Source organism: Limulus polyphemus, unplaced genomic scaffold, assembly GCF_000517525.1.
Source record: "Limulus polyphemus unplaced genomic scaffold, Limulus_polyphemus-2.1.2 Scaffold1010, whole genome shotgun sequence".
Taxonomy (NCBI): domain Eukaryota; kingdom Metazoa; phylum Arthropoda; class Merostomata; order Xiphosura; family Limulidae; genus Limulus; species Limulus polyphemus.
The window spans coordinates 152,191-165,261 of record NW_013666620.1 but is presented as its reverse complement, the minus strand read 5'-3'; the positions used below and the strand labels follow the sequence as shown (position 1 = coordinate 165,261).

The following is a 13,071-nucleotide window of genomic DNA, read 5'->3' as shown; positions in this document are numbered from 1 at the left end:
AAGGTATGTTGATGATAAGGTATGTTTCTTATCATCAACATACCTTACATACCTTATCATCAACATACCTTACATACCTTATCATCAACATACCTTACATACCTCATCATCAACATACCTTACAAACCTTATCATCATAAGGTATGTTGATGATAAGGTATGTAAGGTATGTTGATGATAAGGTATGTAAGGTATGTTGATGATGAGGTATGTAAGGTATGTTGATGATAAGGTATGTAAGGTATGCTGATGATACGTTTTTACTCTTTCGAAGCTCTATTCACATAAAACAATTCTTGAATTATTTAAATTCGAAACACCCTGACAATGTAGTGTATCTTCAAATTTCAGACAACTGTTTTTGCTTTTAAAATACTTTGATTTTACTTTTCTCTACCAATTAGAAAAAAAATAGTTCTGACATCATTAGAACGTTTTTTTCAGTGTGCACAAAAACACACACACACACACATACATATATATATTACACCCAAGTGGGCCCACAGAAAAAAAATTATGGGGGGCAATACCCCTGTAATTACAAATACCTTATGATATTCCAATAACACAAAAGAATAATTTTACATATCTAGTAATTTTTTCTTTTTTTTCAAATCCAGGGAGGGTCAAGTGACACCCCTTAACCCTTCCTGTGGGCACCCACGATTACACCATAAAGGCGGGTAATAAAACATATAGAAACAGTTTTATTATCTGACACACATAAGTAACGTTTCCACAGTTCAATCTCATTTCATTTCGAAATGATAGTAATGGACCATTTGATCCATCTTGGACATTCCAACTTCAGAAAAAAACTTCTTGTATCCAACTCTGATCTCTGAAATATTCACCAAGTCTTCTCTAAGCTCTTTGAAAGTTACAACTTCTACCACACCTGAAGAAAAGTATTATATAGGTCGAATACTTTATTAGAAAAGTTAAAGTACCTTAAACTCGAGTCGTGTGCGAGTTTTCCATATTTAAAATGTGTATCTTCTGTTAGCATCATTCTCATACTTCTATTAAAATTACATTTGAATTTATGAATTTCAAGCCTTTTACAGTCTTTAAAACCTCATTCATATCCTCCCTAAGCCATTCTCTCCTGTGAAAACTTGACAAAATTTCCACTGATTTATCCTCACATGATAACCTCTTTAAACCTGGAATTACCTTGGTAATTCTTCTCTGACCTTAAATAAGGTGACAAAAACTGAACACAACATAACAAATGAGGTCTAACCAGCTTTATATTATAAAGTCTGAGGAGTTTCGAGTTTTCTTATTTCTCCAATAAGGTGGTAAATCTGTGAATCAAGTTACCTTCTAGAATCACAAAGTCCGCAATGTTTGAGGAGTTTAAGGAAAGTGATGAATATTTTGGGAATCGGAGCTGGATTTAGTGAGTAGTTTCTGTTTACTGAGGTAGGCTGGGAGTCAGGATATTTTTTTTATGTCTCCTAACTTATGATCATGAATGTAAGAAAAAAAAACACAGTTAAACTTTAAAAAAATTGTACAAAAAAAAATCCCTGGAAGGAACTCAAGAAAAATTAAGTAAAACTGAAAATGTTTTAAACTTGGTTTGTATTAACTTTTTTACTATGATTGTTTTAATTAATTATATGTTACACTTGAGAAGGAATAAAAATAATGTTATAAATTTTAAATGACGTAAAATGTTAGATTTGGAGACTATCCGTGAAAAGAATTATCGTGAAATTCTAGATTTTGGGTTATTCAATAGTGATATTTTTCAAATGAGGGGGTGTAGTGGCTTTTTATATAAATGGATGAGCTGCAGCCTGTTAGGATATAAGACGTAATAAAATAGTGCTTGAAATACGTCTTTCTACACTCTAATACAGGGGGTACAAACCTTATATCTTTAAGACATAATTTCATGAAGAGTTGATCTGGTACTCACCAGTTGCACTATCACCTCACAACTAGTTTTTGATCATTCTATAAGGAACTACAAACATTCTATTGAACACGTGCAGACATTAGTTGATTATAAGGAAATTGAATTAAACTGTTCAAGCAAATAGGACAAGTGGTGTAATTCTATACACTCCGTGTGCGTGTAAGAGAATGGTTCGCAACACCATAAATGACCGACTTATGGTAACCGTGGCTAACAAAAAAAAAAACTCAACTTTAATTTTCAAACTTTCATACATTGTAATTCTAAAACTGTAGTTACTAAAATAATTACATTTTGTGTTGTTCAAATAAAACTTGTTTTTCTATGGTAAATGTAACTTATAACTTGTAATGCTTTATGTTGTCATATTTTGGTATTGTCCTTCTACAAAAAATCGGAATTTTAGAGGTCTGAAAAAAAACAAAAAAGTCCAGAGATTGAATCTACGTGGGTTACAATTGGTGGTTTCAAGGGTTGAAAGTTTTAACTGGAAATTATTATGGGCTTCTTAAGCAACAACGAGGATGTGATTGAAAGTGTTGAACATTTGGGATAGATAGAGCGTGACACTGATAGGTTCAATGTTATGCTACATGCTGAGAAAAAAAAAAAAAATTAAATTTTAGTTTCTAACTTTCGGAAGCCAATTGTGAGGCCACAAGAAAAGATTTATCATTAGAGAATTTGGACAGTGAGTTAATAAGTGATGTGGGACAGATTTGGGAATCTTAAAAAAAAACATAATAGGTTATTAACTGATAGACAGACACGTTTCTAGTAGGAGAAAAAGGATAACCGAACTGGTTTACTAGAGGAATAAAAGAGAAAACAAGAGACAAATGCCATAAGTTTAAATTTAATTTGTTAAAAAAAGAAATTAGGAAGTCAAAAGGGCTTATGTGAAACAGCTGGCTGATAATGTTGAAACCAGCAACAAGAATTTGTTTACATATTTTAAAAGTAAGCAAAATATTAGACCAGCAAAGTTATTTTTGAAGACTATAAGATGACTGAGCTTGCAAATGTTCTTTTCTGTTTTTAAAAGAGAAGACAGTTGTTAGCACTATTGCTGTCTCTGAACATTGTAATAAAAACACTGGAACTGACTTGAATCATATATACATTACACATATAAGCACAAGATTGAGCAAAATGTTCATTTGGGACATTATGGGAAACTGTAAGACGCACTCTTGTAGTTCATGCATCCTTTTAGGGTTAGTAATCATTAAACAAGTCAACTTCACGGACTGGAGAATAAGGGGTCATAAAACATTTCTCAGTTCTTCAATCGCTTTCCATAGGCTTGTGTCTTCCCCTTCAATCTCTTCGTGGTACGTATAAAAATTAAGAGAGATTGAAGTACATAAAGCACAACATCCAAACAAGATTTTTTCCTCTGGGTTTTGATTTAGGTCAAAGATCAGATATGTCAGATTTTCTCTTATATTTGGCAGGTCAACAGAGAGTGGGAAGATGCCCGAGGACTGGAAAGTCACTTATGTGATACTCAATTTTTTTTAAAGAGAGACAAAAGTTGCTCTGGAATTTGGCAAAAATAGTTTTACAAAGTCGACATGGATTCGTCAAAGGAAAATCTTGGCTTGCTAATCTGTTATCTTCGTTTTGAAGATGTATGACAGAAAGGGTGTAGACTCGATATTACTTACATTTTCAAAAGATTTTGATAAGGTAACACGTAAAACAAAAGAAAATCACATCGGTAGGGGTTGAGTAACAACTAATTAATTGGATTGTATGGTAGTTTAATGGGAGAAAGCAAAACGTTGTTATTAATGAAGACCACCTTTTGTCCGTTGGTTAGGTATGAAAGGAAAAATGCATATAGCAAAACATATGAAATTAATGGTCACTTAAAAAATATATTTTAATCTGTAAATGCATTAATAAATACACCATTTTGTAATTTTTAATGCAAATCTAACAGATATAAAAGTATTTTAACTACAGTTTATCTCCTTACCAAAGATGAACAATTCACTTGGTTTCAATTGTAATGAAAACCTAGGTAATTATTTTAAAGTTAAAACTTGGAAACAATCATGGTGAAAAAAAACATTAGTTTAAACACTAAAGGTTACTTATACTTCTCTTGAGATTCACCATAAATCAGGAAAATTTAATAAAACCTTAAACAAACAATAATTAATCAAATATATCATGAATAAAATATAATAATCAAAAACAACTTGTACATTTACCGAATGTTAATGACTATTAAAACTGATAGGATATCATGCAGTTGGGCTATAACTTAATAAGCTGAACAAGTCTAACTTACAAAATACGTCTATCGTAAATGTCTGAACATATGATGTTCTCAATACACATGTCTTGGTTTTAACTTTTAGTTTCATTTCAGCTTTAAAACTACTTGCATTTTTCCATAATTTGTATCTCTAATAGAAGAAGAAAAAAAAACAACCTTTGTCACTGTGTAGTTTCTATTACAGTTACATATTTTTTTATTAACATTGAAAGATATTTGCAATTTGATTCATTACCTTTTACATATGAGTTTTCGGTACTGGTATAACGAGACTGCGGATTTCTATCCTGTTGCTCCCTGGCTAGAACAGCACTCAAAGCCGGCTCTGTTTGTAGCAGAAGGCGGCAAGTTAAGAATACCATCAGTACAGATAATCGACACTGTATTCTACTTCTAGATAACACCATCGCGCCCTTTGAATTTTCTCAAGAGAAAACCAAACCGCCCTTGGTCATAACTTTTATAGTTTAATAATTTATTTCCATCATGAAACCTATAACACCACATTTCTTTTAAGTTTATACAACTTAAGTTACAACCTCAGCAAAGGTTCCCCCATCACCACCACAACCTACAAAACCCCCAAAACGAACTAGCCTAACCTCCACATCGATAGTGACACTACACTTCCAATACTACTAGAGACATCTGGTAGCTACTATTTTGACTATTTCACTGGAACAAAACATGCTATTTTCTCATTTATTAACAGCTTTCAGGAGATCTTGTTCGTAACAAAGATGGCAGCTTCCACTAGTAGTAGGTCTGGTGTGTTTTAAATTTTAAGCCACCTATTTAAGTTTTAATTACATTTAAAATTCTTTGCATGCTACGTTTTCATGGCACACTTTTAAATTTTCAGAACATCTTTTTTTTTCTTCTAGTACTAATATGTTAACAGCCTGACTATTTTTATTTCCTACTACTGGTGACATCTAGTAGCTATTAGTCTGACTATTTCAGAGGCGCAAACATATTATTTTCTCATTTGTTGGCAGCATTCAAGTTCACTTTATCGTGGCAAAGATGGCAGCGTTCAGTAGCACAAGTACTACTACTACTAGTAGTAGTAGGTCTGGTAAGTTATAAATTTAAAGCCACTGATTTAAGGTTTAATTTTATTGAAAATGCTTTACATTCTAATTTCGCATGTTGTACTTGTAAATTTTCGGAATATCTTTTTTCTTTTACCAGAACTAATATTCTAACGGTCAGACTATCCACTGAAGGAGTCATTGAAATTTAAAAATTGAATGCATATATAATTATAGTGATGATATAGAGCAGGTACGTATAACTACCACTAGATTGGAAAAGGCCTGTTATTGCGGCCAGTACGCATTATGGTCCCAGCTCCTTTTTAATGCCATGACATAGGATGTTACTTTTGTTGGCACAAACCAATATTCCTAACCACCTACAGCAGAAAAAAGTCTGGGTGTTGAATGTGTGAAACAAATGGCTAGTTGTAAGACTATTAGTTCAAAGACCTGTGGAACACATGCTTGGTTTTAACTACCCTGTGAACCTATTGTGTGGTTAATTTTATTTTGATGAAGCTTTTGACCGTCTGTGCAGGCCTGGTAGTTAGGTTAAAAACACCATCTTTTTTTACACTTTTTTTTTGGTACACACCTCAAATATATACATTTAGTAATTCTAGTGAATGCCCTTGGAGTTTAATCTAATATATGGACAACAAAGGACCATTTAGTCCATTCAAGGCTGTTTTTGCACATCCACCCTTAGAGGTAGTAAAAATTTAAACCCACTCTTTATTTTTCAGGAAGTCATTAATTCCCTCTTAACTACTTTAAAGTGTTGTACTCCACTTCTCCTTATTGAAGCTCAGGGATGGTGGTAAGGGGGATATAGTTAGGGCTGAAACTACCCCAAAATGTAACTTATCCTCCTATGTATCCCCTCACCCAGTGAACAATACTTACTGTTAAAGGTGGTCCACTTTCTAAATACTAGAGTATGTGCCCATAAGATGTAGAGTTTAGCCCCCTTAGCATTTTGTTTAGTTCAACTTGGTCCCCTCACCAGAAAGAGGTTAATGCTGCTCTTGCTGCAACTCATCCCATGAGTCAGTCATAGTGTTTAAAAAAATAAAACTGTATTAACTATAGCTAAGCTTGTCTTTTCCAAATTTTAAACTTGTGTCTTTTCATTCCAATATCTTCAGAATATAGCACAAAGAAATAAGTAGCTTTTATCAAGAGAAAATTAGTTAAGACATCTTAATCTATCTCCTTGAGATAGCCCTTTAATCTCTGGAGTTGACCCATTAACTTTTCTCAGAACCCTTTCCAATTAGTCAAGATACTGTTTTAAATAAGAAAACAAAAACTGTACATAATATTAAGAGGAGGCCTAAGTAGTGATTTGTATAGAGATAAATACATGTTACGACTATAAATACACCCTAAAGTTATATTACTTTTACCATTACAAACAGAAACTTCTTTGATATCCTAAATGATTATCCATTCATATTCAAAGACCCTTTTCTTTAGTCTCACTATTGTGTGAACTCCCATCTGTATTAAACATGATAAAAGTCATGATACTTTGCACTTACAATAATTAAAAGCTATTTGCCAAATATTTGTCCCATTAACCAATTGATTGTAGTCATTCTGTAATACCTCAACATCCACAGTACAGCTTGAAATACCAAAAAATTTAATATTGTCAACCAACTATATTAATTTACTAATTATGACCCCATTGATAATATTAGTGTAAATAAACAACTACCCAACACTGATTCCCGAGGCTTTCACTATTAACAAGGGCTCAGTTTGACTGGACCCCATTAATAAGAATATTTTGCTTTCTCGTATTCATTCACCCTACAATCCAATTAACTGTTCTTTCTTCGAGTTCTTCTGGTTGGATAATCATAGCTCATCTTTTGTGTGGTCACTTATCAAAAGCTTTTGAAAACCAAAGTACAGTAAAAGCTTTGTTATCTGGAAAGCTCTTCTAACAAGAAAGTTCAGTATCTTGAAATACAAATGCTCAATGTAGCTTAGTGGCTTTAAGTTCTTTCCTGCTGGCAAGCTTCAGTTGTTAGCCATCTCTAGAGTGATTTACATTTAAAATACTGTACTTATAAATTGTTTCTAAAACAGTACTTAAGGTTCTTTTACAGCATTTATTATTGTTTAAAACTTATTGTTAATTATGATGTAGACATACGGTACTTTTAGAACATCAACAAGATGTGAAAAATTTTTCTGTAAAATATCATAAGGAAAACGCTTTAATAACTGGAAGTTTCACCTATCTGGCACTGCCAAGGCTCAGCAGCTGTCAGATAATAAAACGTTTATGGTATATCAGGTGCATATACTTTCTATCATCCAAGTAACAAGTAGCAGCCTTGAAAAAAAGATGACTGACTAGTAAGACAAAATTCCCCTATTGAAAAAACAAATATATATATATATATATATATATATTTCAGAGCTATGCCCATTTTTAAAGTTATGAATCTAGGATCGTAATACAACTCAATTTTATTTAACATATTTTAATTATATTTCACAACTGTAATAACGATTAAGTAAAATGTAAAGTTAAAACGAATATACCACACACTTTAGAAAAGCAACAACATACCTACACATTCAAAAAAATAAAAATAAAATCCAATTAAGACAGCTTTATTTTTCGAAAGGATGACTGGCTTCTAGGATGAGTTTCCATAGTCAGTAGTGGAAGCAGATACTTTACAAGTGAAAAGTAACTGATAGTTTTAAACTTTTACTTTTCTCAAAGATGGTTGTGCAAGGACATACTTGAAGGACCAAATGATCCCTTGTTGTCCATAGATTATGTTATTGAAAAGATACAATTGAAAATATTCATAAAGGCTTGAGTCGTATAGTTATGTGTTGTTCTGTGATGAATAAAGCAGAATTGTGGTATCCGTTTAGCGAAATTTTTAATTCAAACACGAAAAAAAAAGGGTTTTGATTTGTATAATACTGGTGATGTTTAATTTATAAAACTGGAGTTTTGCCTCTCTTAATCAGAGAGCCCACTTGGCTTTACAAAGGTATCCTGCTTACTAATATATTTTTTTGGGGGGGTGGTATTACTTTTTATCTGGATGAAAGTAAAGGAATGTATATGGTTGGATTGTGGGTATTCCAAAAGCCTTTGATAAGGTATTGCATAAAGGAGTGGTGAAAAAACTGCACAGTTGGAGTAGGGAATTCTTGGTACAAGACATTTAAGATTTTAAGAAGTGCTTAGAGTTTCCTGATTACATTGTCTATAGTATATTTAAATTGGAGAGATTAAGTTGTTCAAAATTTTTAGGAGGTTGTACGATGTTATTGTTGTCTCTTTGAATAGTGGGATGAAAAGGTAAGAAATACAAACTAGAATACTAGTGGTAACAGGTTTAAGCTTTGGAAATGTAAATTATTTAGAATTGTTATTTGACAAATAATTGTTTTGTTGGTGCTAATTTGTGAAAGGGTTTGCTTGATGATGTTGTCTGTGCTGTTAGTTTGAATTATTTTAAAATTTTATTGGGTAGGTATGTGGACATGAAGGGCTATTTTAAAAGTTTATTTTAATGAATTAAATTGCAGAAGAAAATTTTCAATATTAGTGGCTTATTATTTTGTGTGTATGTTTTGGACAAGAGACTATCTTGATCAACCTTTTGTTACTTTGCCTTTTCTTATATTTCTGTATTGGATATTTATGTATGTATGTTCTGATAATAGGTTTATTTTCAGGAAACCAAGACCGTGCTTGGAATGATCCACCTGTATGTGATTTTAATGAAACTGGACAGACCATACCACCCAAAAGAACTCCACTTAACAAGCGTATATCATATCCTCAGGATGTAAAAACTGTACCAACTACTAGCTTAAATCATAATCCCATGAGTTTAGGTTGGTTTCTCTTTTTTTTTTTTTTCTTCTTTTGAAAAATGAATGATTTTGCTATGTAAATTTTAGAGTACCTTCTCCCGGTTATCAAAACACATTAACATCGTTGGAATTTATAACATTACTTGTGTGACTTACAAAGTCATCTCAGTTTAAATTCTTAAGTTTTGTATTATTTCTCCGAGTTCTTCTAAGTGATAATTTGGGAATATCAGAAACTTCCATAGCCTTATTTCTGCATACGACATTACAGGAAGGGTTTGTATGGTATATGGAAAACATTAAAATGGAATTTTACGGTCTTTTGTCATCCCCTGACTTAAAGAACCATGGAATGTTTTTTTTTTAAAAATCGTGGAGAATTTTTTAATTGTACCTATTAACCAAGTAAGTAAAGGAGCTAAGATATTGATTGTCTACTTCTTCCTGTTAATTCAAAACATTTGTTCTAAAGTCAATGTTGCTTCTTGGTTACGTTCCAGTACTTGCAATACTAATATATATATATAGTGTGATTGGTATATCTGGTGTACCTAAGTTTTAAAAAATAAGTGTACATTTCTTTAATAACTAATGTATTAGCATTAGTTTTTGATCTAAAAAGCTAAATTTTAATGTTAAAAAATGGTTTTTCTATCTACATTTTTACACAATAAAAAGTTTACCACATCTAGAGGTCCCCCTGGTGGGATAGTGGTAAGCTTATGAACTTAACAGTGCTAAAATCTGGGGTTCAGTTCCCTGCAGTGGACATAGGAAATAGCCCAATGTGTCTTTGATCAAAAATAGAAACAAACATCCAGAGGTATATACGGCTAGTTTTAGACCAAACATAAAACTGTTTCTCCTCTCTTTTGAGAGAGAAAAAAAAGTTCTATGCTTTGGCTTCCCGACAGGAGTATGAATCTTGACTTGGTTAATATCTCAGTTACAAGTTTTATTTATAATATATTAATAATTTTCATGAAAATAACTAAAATTTTGAATTATTTTATTTATTTAATATGGTATTACCTGTGTAAAAGATAAAGAATATAGTATTCAATATCAGAAATTTAAATTTAATTTTCATTAGTTTTTCTATATGCTTGTAGTTGCTCCAAAACATACACTATTTAAAATGAACATACGTGCAGATAAATGTCAGTTGTTTTTGTTTTTAATTTTTGAAGCTTTTATAATTATAATATTGTTACGCCTCCGGTCGTTAGTTTGTTAATTTTCCTTAAAAATTCTTTCCAAAGAAACTTTAGCGATACAAGTCCTTTCTCAAATAAAACTAGTTTATTCTTTCTCAATACAACTTTGCAATACACTTAATTTCCACAGTCACGCTATGACTTAAACAAACGCTATAATTCACAACGAAGGATTCATGCACTTGACTCAATTGTCCGTCTCTATCTTTGTCTGCAATTCAATTCCGATTGATTAGTCTCACGTTAACCGGCGCACTTATATACAGGAATAGAGAGTGCCTAGCACATACTGGATTATTCGTGATGTTCCCCAATCCTTCAAGAATATCATGACGTGTTACCAGAGTCACGTGACTATCGCTGTCGTAACACTATGTAAAAATCCTGGTCTTAACTACCTCTGAAGTCCCTCTGGAGAATTCAGGTTATGTTTTCTCATATATAAAAGTCATTATTATAGAATGTTCACTCAGTGATGATTACAATTCAGGCTTCTGTGTTTTGATTTTCATGATAATGCAGTTATGATTATCCCACTGTATTAATAAAACCAGAGTATTTTGAAATAAAATATCTTAGCTATTCATAATTAAAATCATCCTAGTTCAAATAAATAAGTAAAAGTAAGCAACATAACAATAAAGAAAATCTGATAATAATAATTTTTATTTACCTATTTTACTTATAGAATTATTAGTTATTTTAAACAAAAGCATTGTTTCAGTATTGTTTCAATAATATTTTTAGTCATTGTTCCTAAAGGTGAATCAACTAACACTGTAGTGCTACTTCCTCCGTCATCTGACACAGCAGTGCCACATACGTGCCCTACTGTACCTGTACCACTCGTAGATGCTGTTATGTCCATCAAACCATCCTTAACGTCTGTGGAATCTTCTAACCCTAACCCAGAAACTTGCGATACCAAGGAAGAATGTACCGGTGAAGAAATGTTGTCTTTGTCGATGAATTTTCTGGAAGAGATATTTCAGAAATGCACAGTAGTGATGAAAGTAAGAGTAAATTAAAAAATGTTAACTTTGTTTGAAATGTGTTCAAAAGCATTAAGATAAACTGAAAATCCAATAATTAATAAGCAATTGTCTAAATGTGGTATTACAGCTTCTCCTTCAGTTATCTTATACCAAGTTAATTTACAATTCATAATTTTATAATCCGAATTTTTATATCCTCTTAAGTTTTAATTTCTGAGTTTCAAAATGAAATATCTTAATCTTCACTTCTCTGTATCTTGTGGCAACTCTGCACTCTGTTACCATGATTATTAGGTCCACAGTGGCTCATTGGTAAGTCTGAAGACTTCTAATGCTAAAAACTGAGTTCCAATACCCATGGTGGGCGCAGCACAGATAGACCATTATGTAGTTTTGCTCTTAACAACAAACAACACCTGAATTCCTTTACAACACCACACAGTTTTATATTAATCTCTTTAGCCTGTATAGAACTAAACACTGGAAGTTATACGTCTTTGTTGATTAACTTACGAAACTGCTTTTCTACCAGGATAAGTTCACAACAGCATTTCAACTGCACTTTATTGTTGCAATACTTATTTGTGGACAAATAACTGATGGGGATAGCATTTTAAAAGGCCGGGCTAACTTACATCTAGAACATTAAAAGTATTGCAAGTTTAATCTTGATATCTTTTATCAAACTTATTGCATTAAAAGTTACTGTTCTTTGCCGACTTTAACAACGTACGTCATACAACCCGTATGTACTTATTTTATTACTATTCTCTATTATCAGTGCCCCTAGTGTTTAAATTCACTTTTTATCTGAGAATGAATATTAGTTTGACAAAATTGAGAGTGTTTGTTTTTACTTGAAAAAAAAATTAATGCTCAATTGTCTTTTGTTACACACACAAAAAATATATTTAAGCATAATTTATCTATTCTTTCTGTATAGAAACGGACGGCAGATGACGTGAAACGTAGACTTGCTCTTCTTTGGTCTCAGTGGAAAGAGAACAAACTAACTGATGAGGTTAAGAGGAAAATGTATCTTTTAGCAAAAGGTTGGTGAATAGGGTTTCTGATCTTTTCCAGAGCCTTTCTTTTTTCTTTGGTTATTTTTTTGTGCAAAGTATGTCTGTACTTAATGCTCCTAAGTTGGTGCTAATAGAAATTCCATCACAGTGAGTGAGAGTGGGTATTTAATTCAAGCTGTTGACACGTGATAACTGAGTAAAAAAAATATATTTTAAGTACATATGATGTTCAACACTAGAAAGTATATATAGTACTATCACTTAGTTACATTTTCACTGATTGTCTGCATGTCTCTTGTCCTTTCTCATTAACACTGTGTGCACAGGCGGGGTCAAAGTGCACATACCATAACCTTTTATATAGTGCCATTCAACATGGTATTATGTATTTGGTTTCAGAGTTATCAACTTTTCATTTTACCTCACATTACTGATTTAGCAACAGTTCATGTTAGAGGAGAAGAAATATCATATACAGTGTACAGGGTTATTGAAAAAGCTCTAGGTATACATTTCAATCTGCAAACTGTATTATGGACAAAAGAATTTGCATTCCAACTTGTCAAACTGGTGTAGTCAATTCAAAGATGTATCTTAAGTAAAAATAGGGGAGACCGGGGCTAGTTGTTACAATTTTTAGAAAAAGTCCAATATCTAGCGAAATAACCCGAATCATACATTGAAACTGAATGAAAGTGAAAGATAAATAA

The 13,071-nt window shown here is 32.1% G+C and overlaps 2 protein-coding genes across 4 annotated transcripts in view; one reads left to right on the top strand and one right to left on the bottom strand.

Annotated features, from left to right (window-relative positions):
- The window catches only part of LOC106461685 (stromal interaction molecule 1-like), a 57,882-nt gene extending 53,034 nt beyond the window's left edge, over window positions 1-4,848 (bottom strand). The window contains exon 1 of one of the 2 annotated variants that reach the window (XM_013921532.2): window positions 4,456-4,848. In XM_013921532.2, coding sequence (XP_013776986.1) covers window positions 4,456-4,627 — 172 coding nt within the window. In that variant the 5' untranslated portion in view covers window positions 4,628-4,848. The remainder of the gene's footprint in view (window positions 1-4,455) is intronic. The other variant, XM_013921531.2, reaches the window with a different exon arrangement.
- Window positions 4,849-5,218: 370 nt separating this feature from the next.
- Window positions 5,219-13,071, top strand: part of LOC106461680 (steroid receptor RNA activator 1-like) — a 13,743-nt gene continuing 5,890 nt past the window's right edge. For both annotated transcript variants that reach the window (XM_022388696.1, XM_022388695.1), the window contains exons 1-4: window positions 5,219-5,298; window positions 8,984-9,145; window positions 11,089-11,354; window positions 12,280-12,388. In XM_022388696.1, the coding sequence (XP_022244404.1) occupies window positions 5,247-5,298; window positions 8,984-9,145; window positions 11,089-11,354; window positions 12,280-12,388 (589 nt within the window). In that variant the 5' untranslated portion in view covers window positions 5,219-5,246. The remainder of the gene's footprint in view (window positions 5,299-8,983; window positions 9,146-11,088; window positions 11,355-12,279; window positions 12,389-13,071) is intronic.